Raw genomic sequence first — 11,473 nt, 5'->3', positions numbered from 1 at the left:
ATCTATCTATCTATCTATCTATCTATCATCTATCTATCTGTCTGTCTGTCTATCGTTCCATCTATCCATCTATCTATCTATCTATCTATCTATCTATCTGTCTGTCTGTCTGTCTGTCTGTCTATCATCAATCTATCTATCTATCTATCTATCTATCTATCTATCTATCATCTATCATCTATCTATCTGTCTATCTATCTATCTATCTATCTATCTATCCATCTATCCATCTATCCATCTATCTATCTATCTATATTTATATATAGTGCAGGTAGTTTGTTGCTCTGTGGTCTGATAAATGACTGTAGAAGAGCTCAGGCTGACATTACAGTCGTGTTCCCAGCGCTTCTGTGTGTGTGAGATGAGAAGCTCGTCTCGTGTGTGATCCGCTCCTCCGCTCCTCATTGTCCCGGGTTTCACGCGTGAGAGTCGCTCGAGGGCTCTTCAGCGGATGAGTGTCAGAAAAGCAGTGAAACTGCCACCAGATCTCATTCATTTACACTGAGAGCTGCTGATTGGTCTGAAGGTGACACGAGCGTCATGTGATGTGGGCGTGACCAGAAATATGACAAAGTTTCACTTTATGTAAATGAGCACTGATGCGGTACGGCAACTACCAATTGGAGTGAAGACACTGCACTCATATGAATAGACTTGAAATTGATGTCAGTAAAGTTTTTAACATACATTTAACTATTTTTATCAGTACTTTTATTTTAAGTTTTTCTTTTGTCACTGAAACTGGCACAGTGCATTTGTGGATTGTCACATGTATGCATGTAATACATGTAATGCTCAGTGTTGTGATTGTTAACTAAAAGTAAAACTATTAAAAATCATTTTCATTAAATGAAATAAAGCTAAAATAAAATTAAAACAAAATATCATATGAAAAATATTGTTATTTTAGTATATATATATATATATATATATATATACATACATACATACATACATACAGTAGACTATATATATAGTTTAAGTTAATGTTTATTTTATTTCATGTAATGAAAATATTTTAATTAAATGAAATAAATTGACTTAACTACTAAAAATACTAAAACTGAAATAAAAATAAATTAAAGCTATAGAAATATTTAAAAACAAAAACTAATCAAAAATACAAAAGTACATGGTAAAGTTACTAAAACTAAAATTTCAGTTAATGTTTATTCTATTTCAAGTAAAGAAAAAAAAAAGTTTTTTAATGGTTTTAGTTTTAGATAACAGTAATGTCCCTGATGAAAAAACTTAAAAACTAAAAAAAAAAAAAAATAATGTTTAATTACTAAAATTGCAAAAATAAATTAAATCTAGACATACATAAAAACAATAACTAATAAAAACGACAAAGGCACATAACAAAGTTACCTAAACTAAAATTAAAATAAAACAGAAAATATAAAAAAAAATAAATGTATTATTAAATAATATTGAAAGTATTAAATAGTATTAAATACTATAGTAGTATATGATTAATACTAAAACAACACTGGTGATACTTTCTTAGAATTTGACTAAAGTACTTCTGAAGACATGTTCAAAGTCAAGTCAAATTCGTGCACAATTCACATCGTTTCAGTGCAGCGTTACAGAAAATCATGGTAATCGTGTGAATACATAATGTGCGCACTTTTGGAGTAAAAGTTTGCATGTTGTGTAGCGAAGCACTGATCAAAATTAAATGGATGCGAACACGATTGAATATGTAGAGGTTTGTCTCATTATTCTATTCAAAATATCATTAACTCCTGATTGATGTTGCATTCCTGGCAGAAATAAGAACGTTTCGTGTCATTGTAACCAAGTATTATCATAAATAGTGGTCAAATATCGAAGCTATTTAATCTCAAGGTCAAATCAGAATATTTATTGTAAAAATGTTTCTGTAACAGCTGAAAAAAGTTATATATATATATATATATATCTTTATGTGAGTGTACTGTATGTATGCAGATGAAGCTGGATGTAATATCTCTTCAACTTAATATACTGTGCTTTATATGCATCTCAGTGTTTTTATAGTTAATTAAAACTAAAATCAAAAACATCAAAAAACATTATCGTTACTTGAAATAGATGTGAACTGAAATAAGATAAAATATTTAAAAAACTTAAACTTATTTCAGCTAGTTTTCTTATTTTCATTTACTTTATCTTGATGTACTAAAATAAAAATGAATAAAACATATTTTAAACCAATGAAAATGACAAAAACACAACAAAATTACTAAAACTTTAACATATATTTATAATAAAATATAAATATTAGATGAAAAACAGTGTTTTTTGTGTCAGTACTATATTATTATAGTTTGTAAATATTAGATTAACATTCATATTAATATTAGGTAGTTTCATATTTTGTTTTCATTTTAATTTTAATTCAACTTTTAATAATTTTGTTGTGTGTTTATTGTATCATTTTTATATTTCTATTGAGTTTTTAGTGAGTTGTAGTTTTTAGTTTTTTATTTGGTTTAAGTTTAGTACTCCAACCTGAGAAATAAAATAAATTTAAGTTTTTTATTTATTTTATTTTATTTCAAGTAATGAGAATGTTTTTTTTTATTTAATATAATGTAGTATTATAGTTTTTGTTAATATTTTAATTTAGATTTTATTTTATTTTATATGTTCTGTTTTTATTTTAATTTCAGTATAATTTAATTATTTAATTTTTATAGATTATTAGTTTAAATTTTAGTACATTTGTTGTGTTTTGTCATTTTTATTAGTTTTTTTTATACGTCTGTATAGTTTTAGTTTTTAGTTGTTCTAGTAAAGTTAAAGTTAAAATAAAGTTAATCTAAACAACCCTGACAGCTATATATATTTTGTTTTCATTTTAATTTTAGTTAAATTGTAATAATTTTGTTGTGTTTTTGTCATTTTTATTAGTTTATTGTCCTATTTCTATTTAGTTTTTAGTGAGTTGTAGTTTTTAGTTTTTTCATTTAGTTTAAGTTTAGTACTCCAACCTGAGAAATAAAATAAATTTACGTTTTTAATATTTTATTTTATTTCAATGATAGTTTTTTTATGATTTTTATTTTATTTTAGTATAATATACTATTATAGTTTTTATTAATATTTAAATTTAGATTTTATTTTATATTTTCTGTTTTTATTTTAATTTCAGTATAATTTCAGTATAATTTCATTTAGTTTAAGTTTAGTACTCCAACCTGAGAAATAAAATAAATTAATTGTTTTTAATATTTTATTTTATTTCAAGTAATGAGAATGTGTTTTGTTAATATTTTAATTTAGATTTTATTTTATGTTATACTTTCTGTTTTTATTTTAATTTCAGTATAATTTCATTTTTTAAGTTTAGTACTCCAACCTGAGAAATAAAATAAATGTAAGTTTTTAATATTTTATTATTTATGTTTTTTTTGTTAATATTTTAATTTAGATTTTATTTTATATTATACTTTGTTTTTATTTTAATTTCAGTATAATTTCATTTTTTAAGTTTAGTACTCCAACCTGAGAATTTTTTTCAATTTTTGAAAGTTTTTAATATTTCATTTTATTATTTATATGTTTTTTGTTGATATTTTACTTTAGATTTTATTTTATATTTTACTTTCTGTTTTTATTTTAATTTCATTATAATTAAAACATTTTAATGAGAATTGTTTTTTAATTTTTGTATTTTTTATTTTAGTTTTAGTTAATAATAACCCTGATGAAAAACTTAAAGTATTAGATTAACATAAACATATATACAGACATTATACAAATAATAATAATGTTTATTAAATATTTTCCCTTAAGAACACGTACTTTCTTGTCTTTGTGACTGATTGTGATGTGAAATATGACTGATCATGACCGGTTTGCTGTGATTCATGCAGTGAGTTATCAGATTATGGATGCCTGAAGTTTCTAAATCAATAGATAGTGTATTGATTCCAGCGGTCCAACAAAAGCTCGTCATGCTCTTGATTTAATTAAACGGGATGTTTGTGCGTGAAGCCCTCGGGGAGTCGAGCTCCTCAGAACCGCCTTCATGTTCCAACAGAGACGCACTGAGAGCGTTCCCTGAAGATCATGTGACCAGTTCATTTCTCCAGTCATCTCTGTGTGTTCATTCATCATAGAGGCATTTCTATTGTGTGATTAATCATTTAACAAACGACCTTTGGGAAGCGTTTGCCCTCCGAGCGTCAATCACATCTACAGACGTCTTTACTGTAGCTTTACTGTATCCTGTCAAGCTTAAGCAGACAATAAAAACATAAATAAATCTGATAAGACATTTATTGAAAATACTGTTTTAGTAACATGGGTTTTTCTCGGATTAATAAAAAATAGAGATCAAATTTCACCTTAAAATTCTAGGAAATAAAATTTTGCATTTTGATATAATCATTTTTTGGGACCGTTTAGGGTTTTTTTCTACTTTAAGTACTTTTACATGTTTTCCCATTACAATTCTCATTACTGTAATGCTTATGCACATTTTAAAGCATCATTAAATATTAAAATAATTATAAAAATCATAAAAAATAATCCCACTTTATTAAAAAAAAAATGTAATTCCCAATTTATGAAATGCACCCACTAAATTTATTTGTATAATAATAATAATAATAATAAGCGAAGTCGTAATGCAATGTTTATTTTTTGTATTTAAATCAAATAATAAAAATACTTAGTTAACTAAACTTAACTAAAACCATGAAAAATATTGTTACTTGAAATAAAATGACTAAAACACAAATAACATTTTTTTAAATAAAATTTATAACACAAATAAAATAAAAACATAAAATAAAAAAACATACTTTTTAATCAGCTATTTGCCAAGGAAACATTTCGAATTTTCATTTACTTCACTTGCAATAAAATAACTAAAACTAAAATAAAAATAGACATATTTAAAAGAATGCAAAAAACTTGTAATAAAACATAACAAAAAAAAAAAGTACTAAACCTTTAACTAAAATTACAATTAAAACAGAACATTTAAAAATAAAAACTAATACAAAATATTAATAAAAATATTACAAATATTAATAAAAAAATATATATATATATTAATTAATATTAAAAATATTTATATAAACAATATATTCATTAATATTAATTAAGAATATGAATTAAAAGTATCTGAATTATACTAAAATAACAGCTAATGAATCACGCTGTCAGTTCAAAACTCTGAAGAGTAAGACATGCGTCTATTTCTAACCATTTAAAACTGTGTGCATGTGAACGTTCATTTAGCAGATATGAATATGTGTGAAATTCAGACTACATGCTCTTGCATGTAGTGCTGTACATAATAATGTGGAATAATGAAGCATGAGTGTCACTGAAGCATGTTCAAGTGAAGCGTGTGAAACTTCACCATCATGTGCCGTTTGGCTTCTCGAAGCCGAAGTGATACTTAGTCGTTCCTTGCGTCTGTTTAATAAGAGATGATGATTGGTGTGAGTCAGAAGTAGGCCAGCTCACGCTTTATTTTTAACAGGAGCAGCTTCTGTGTGATGCATACTGAATATTGCTTTTATTGTTCGTGTGCTCCTGTTAAAATCCTCCCAAGCTTAATCATGTATACTGAGTTTGAAGCAGCAGATGCCGGATATTTCCCATTACCTCGTTTGATATTTGACTTCCGGTTTTGCACAAGCCTTCAGTGTCATTAGTAATAAATATTACAATAATTATAAAATAAAGAACATTCACACTAATAATAACCAGCTACAAATGATAACTCTATTTACCCACTAGAATCTATAATAATAATAATAATAATAATAAATATTATATAATTATTATTATTATATTATAAGTAGGGTACTATATTATTATTATTATTATTAAATCCATGTGATGATGATGATGATGATAATAAAAAAAAATGAAAATAAATTATTATTATTATTATTATTAATAATAATTCTATTATAATAAAGAGCTAATATATTATTATTATTATTATTATTATTATTATTATTATTATAAAGGGCTAATTTATTATTATTAAACCCATTTGAAAATAATAATTTATTATTATTATTATTAATAATAATTCTATTATAATAAAGAGCTAATGCATTATTATTATTATTATTATTATGATCATCAGATGGGGTAAAGAGTCCTGATGCAGAATGAGACTGAGATGTGTGTTGTGTTTGATCTCCAGACTCCAGCTGAAGGTTTCTCTGGATCTGGAAGGAGTTGGAGGATGTTATGTGTGTGCAGGTCAGCGGTCCGGTCCTCAGCAGCGTCTCATGATGAAGATCTTCAGGCTGGACTCTGGAGAAACACCTGCGATCTGCTGGGCCTCCAGGACTCACTCGTTGTTTAACGGAGTTCCTTCACGGTCGTAAACTGGACTAACATCAGCGGAAGTGAAGGTGGACGTCGATCGGATGCAGCGCAAATAAACGATGGACAATCTCATACCGGAGAACTGTGACCGACGGAGGAAATCTATGAAGAGTCATGTAGCTCCTGTCCTATTATTTATGGTTCTTCTGAAGGGCTTGGCGCTGATGAAGGATCACTGTGAACGTCCTTCTCACACTGTGAGCGTTTCTGTCATGTGACCTTCCAGACGGTTTAAAAAAACAGATCCTTTCCTCCGAAATCTCCCGCAGATTTGCTCAGTTCTGGTCTGTAAGTGCTGCTGAAGTTTACTCTCTTCACACAAACCTCTGCTGCATTTGCTTGAGCTCCCGCTCTGCATTATTAACCAATAACACACACTCATTTTACCTTCTTGAAAGTCAACATGACGGACTCATATCCTTATAAACATGCTCTTATTGTGAATGATTCATCAGTGCACGTTATTTCCAGTAAATAATGTCTGTCTTTGTAATTGTCCATCAAAAGGTAGTAACTGCATCTCCAGCTAACAGAGAACGTTCCCATAACGTTCTTTAAAGGTTATGTAAATGTCAGGACAGACATTCTTAAAATAATGTTTATGGAACGTCCTGATAATGTTTTTAATATATGTTCTCATAATGTTGAAGGAAGTTCTCAGAACTTCATAGTCAATAACATTCATCAGTAACAAGAACCGAAGGTTTTCATAGCGCTTTCAAAATGATAACATGGAATGTTCCTCTAACGTTCGCATAACTAAGAAGAAATGTTCTTAATGCATAAACAAACAAAAAAAACTGGATGTTTTGAATGTTTAGAAACATTCAGAAGTAATTTTTTCACAACGGTTTCAAAATGAATAAAAGGGAACATTCCTCTAACATTTGCAAACCCAAGGAAAAAAAATGTCCTTTAACTATAAAAAAAGAGAGAACATTTAAATGTAACATTCTCATAGTGTTTTTTGAAAATTATAGAATGTAACGTTCCTCTAACATTTGCATAACCGAGAAGAAACATAAAAATGGGTTTTAAACCTTTAGAGAACACTTAAATGTAACGTTCTCATAACAGAATATTATCAATGTTTAAATAACATACAGAAATATCGTTTTCATAATGATTTCAAAATGATAAAAGGGAGCGTTCACAAAACCAAGAAACATTCTTTATAAAAATGTGTTTTAAACATTTAGAAACTATTCAAATGTAACACTCATAACGTTTTCAAAATGAAACAATGTAATGTTTCTCTAATGTTCGCAAAACGAAGAAAGAAAAAAAGTTCCTTAAATATTATAAAAATGGGTGTTTTAAATGTTAAGGGAACGTTCCCATGTAACGTTCTCATAACGTTTTCTAAATGATAGAATGGAATGTTTCTCTAACGTTTGCATAACTAAGAAACGTTCTGAATACATTAAAAAATAATATTATCAATGTTTAAAAAACATTCAAAAATAACGTTTTCATAATGATTTCAAAATGATAAATGGAATGTTCCTCTAATGTTCGCAAAACCAAGAACCATCCTTAATACATAAAAACATACATAACTAAGAAACATTCTGAATACATTAAAAAATAATATTTTCGACATTTAAATAACATTCAGAAATATTGTTTTCATAATGATTTCAAAATGATAAAAGGGAGCGTTCACAAAACCAAGAAACGTTCTTTATAAAAATGTGTTTTAAACATTTAGAAACAATTCAAATATAACAGTCATATGTTTTCAAAATGAAACAATGTAATGTTTCTCTACTGTTCGCAAAACCAAGAAAAAAAAGTTATTTAAATATAAAAATTAAGTGTTTTAAACATTGAGAGAACATTTAAATGTAATGTTTTCACGTTTTCAAAATGATAAACGGAATGTTCCTCTAATGTTCGCAAAACGAAGAAAAAAAACGTTCCTTAAATATAAAAATGGGTGTTTTAAATGTTAAGGGAACGTTCCCATGCAACGTTCTCATAACGTTTTCTAAATGATAGAATGGAATGTTTCTCTAACGTTCACATAACCAAAAAGAAACGTTCTTAATGCAAAAAAATCTTGACGTTTTCACATTTAAAAATCACTCAGAAATAACGTTTTCATAATTTAATGGGAATGTTGGCAAAACGTTGTTGGAACGTCTTTTGTTAGCTGTCTATCGTTATGGTTAAAATGGTTCGCAAACAGCGTTTCATGTATATGTTTACTGTGGTGCTTTTTTAAAACAACATGAACAGCAATATGATCAAATACACCGATGTTCAATCAATAGTTACATTTATTAACACTGATAAATTATTCCAGCAAGTGTATAGTTCATAAAAGCGATTTTTCGGTTCTCAAACAGCAGCAACTCGATGCATTAAAACAATATAATTTGCATTTGATTTACATTGACTTCAACAGCATTCAGAGTCTGAGCGATTCATTCTATAAGCCACTGTAATACACTACATCATTTTATGAACACATTCATATTTTCATGTTCAGAACTCTTGTAAAGAAGAGCTCATTTCACCTTCATATGTATAGAAAGAAAGCTGTGATTTCATTTAAACGTATGAATATAACACTGTAAAAGAGCGACTGAGATGGATTTATTGATGATGATTGCCACTCTCAAACAATCCATGATGTCTGAACAAATGCTCCATTTATTTCTGAAACGCAGAAGTGTGATTCAGTATGACAAGCACATATCCAAAGGATTTTTATTATATCACACTCGCGTTTAATGGTGCGAAATGCAAAATTATACTGAAAGGAATGATTGACTGTCCCTCAAACACAAACCCAAAAGAGTTTCTCGTGTCTCACTGTCAACGTTTGTATGAAAATCTAAGAAACTGAAAAAAATCAGGTGAATCTTGGAATGACTGACTCTGAATATTCATTCATAAATCTGCCTGAAATAATAACAACATTGCATCTTCTGTGTTGTATGACGGTTTTGTTCTTTGATTCAGGTCTGCTGTGTGATATTGATTACTGTAGGTGTTATTAATGTTCTGTTCTCTGATGTCAGCGTCGTGTTCACATGCGTTCGTTTCTTAACGTGCAGGATCACAGATGATGGTTTATCTTCATGTTTCAGAAGAAAACTTGCACTGTAAAAAATAAGAGATTTGCTAAATGCTTTTATGATCTTGCATATGAAATGCACTTTAGCAAGTATCATTTTGAATGCAGGTGACAGTGTGACAATGTACAGGTGAATCTCACAATCCATAATAATAATCAAAAAAGATTATTATTTTTTTATATATATATACTTTGTGACAATTTCATGACACTCTTCTGGATTGTTATGCATTTAAAAATCATGATAGTATTTGGTCTTTAAAAAAAAAACAGTATTTTATGAATAGAAGTTACTTTTTATTTAATTTATTTTGCATTACATCAGTGTTTTGAGGGAAATGTCATGAAACTAATGTCGCAAATAATTCTATTATTTTTTATGTTCCTTTTTTAATTTGAGTTTGAGGTTAAATGTGTCCTTAATATATATTTTTTGTGAGATTCACCTGTACATTTCAAAAACTTGACATTTACTCATTAAAATGTGAGTTCAGGCAGAATGGAAGAAAGACTTTATGTGATTGAAATTTGTCGTTTTTATTGTCACCATTTTCTTGCCAACAAATAGCATATAGTATGAAATCTAACTGTTCGGTGTTTAACCATCAAATATTCTTTTGCATAATTTTATGAATCCATATGTGACTTTCTGGAATATTTTACCAAAGCGAACAAATATGAGATTCAGCGCATTTTGTTTTTTAAGAGTTATGCATCATCACTGAATTATAATATTCATGATTATGGCATAAACTAGTTTCTGTTGCCACTGTGATTCTGAACATGTTCAGTGTTTTTCTTACAGATGTGCTTTGATTCGTTTGTTGTTATGAAGTTATGATTACCCATGAGCCTCTTTCTCAGCCGATTCACATGCAATAACTGGTAAATATACCAACACTAGTTTTTTCTCTGTGATGAAAAAGTGAAGCCTCAATCATCCTGTCTGAATATTCCCTATCAACATTTGCAATAATAATAATAATAAAATCATGTCCTGTTTCTTTAAGTCTGTTCTCTGTTGAATGTTCCAAACTTTGCTATTCTTAAAACTTTCACTAACGTTTTTTTAAATGTTATTTAAATGTTAGGACAAAATGTTATTAAAGTAATGTTTATGGAACGTTCTTATAACTTGTTAATATTTTGTATACGTGCTCATAATGTTGAGATGATGTTATTTGTACTGAACATTTAAGGAACGTTTTTGTAACCTTCAAATAACGTTCTAATCATGACAAGAAAACTGGAAATTTTAACGTTCGTAAAATATAAAAAAAAACGTTTAAATAACGTTATATTTTGGGCAAAAATAAAGTTAGCAGAACATGGTAAGAAATGTTTTTGTGGTCTTAGAATAACATTCTAATCATGACATGAAAACTGGAAATTTTAACGTTCGTAGAATATTAAAAATAAACGTTTAAATAACATTATATTTTGGGTGAAAATAAAGATAACAGAACGTTGTAAGAAACATTTTTGTAACCTTTAAATAACGTTCTAATCATGACGAGAAAACTGGAAATGTTTAACGTTTTTTAAATAACATTATATTTTGGGTGAAAATAAAGATAACAGAACATTGTAAGAAACATTTTTGTAACCTTTAAATAACGTTCTAATCATGACGAGAAAACTGGAAATGTTTAACGTTCGTAGAATATTAAAAATAAACATTTAAATAACGTTATATTTTGGTCGAAGATAAAGTTAGCAGAACGTTGTACGAAGCGTTTTTGTAACCTTTAAATAACGTTCTAATCATGACAAGAAAACTGGAAATTTTAACATTCGTAGAAAATTAAAAATAAATGTTTAAATAACGTTATATTTTGGTCGAAGATAAAGTTAGCAGAACGTTGTACGAAGGGTTTTTGTAACCTTTAAATAACGTTCTAATCATGACAAGAAAACTGGAAATTTTAACGTTCGTAGAATATTAAAAATAAACGTTTAAATAACGTTATATTTTGGACGAAAATAAAGTTAGCAGAACATGGTAAGAAATGTTTTTGTAATCTTAGAATAACA

General features: G+C 27.7%; 1 protein-coding gene across 1 annotated transcript in view; it reads left to right on the top strand.

The window, feature by feature from the left end:
• The window catches only part of LOC107655732 (dehydrogenase/reductase SDR family member on chromosome X-like), an 11,589-nt gene extending 4,481 nt beyond the window's left edge, over positions 1-7,108 (top strand). Inside the window, exon 2 of the mRNA XM_016443303.1 lies at positions 6,167-7,108. Within this exon, the coding sequence (XP_016298789.1) occupies positions 6,167-6,353 (187 nt within the window). The 3' untranslated portion in view covers positions 6,354-7,108. The remainder of the gene's footprint in view (positions 1-6,166) is intronic.
• The last annotated feature ends 4,365 nt before the right edge of the window (positions 7,109-11,473 follow it).

This window comes from Sinocyclocheilus anshuiensis, unplaced genomic scaffold (assembly GCF_001515605.1).
Source record: "Sinocyclocheilus anshuiensis isolate Anshui unplaced genomic scaffold, SAMN03320099.WGS_v1.1 scaffold1357, whole genome shotgun sequence".
Lineage (NCBI taxonomy): Eukaryota > Metazoa > Chordata > Actinopteri > Cypriniformes > Cyprinidae > Sinocyclocheilus > Sinocyclocheilus anshuiensis.
This window is presented reverse-complemented; position numbering and strand designations above follow the sequence as displayed.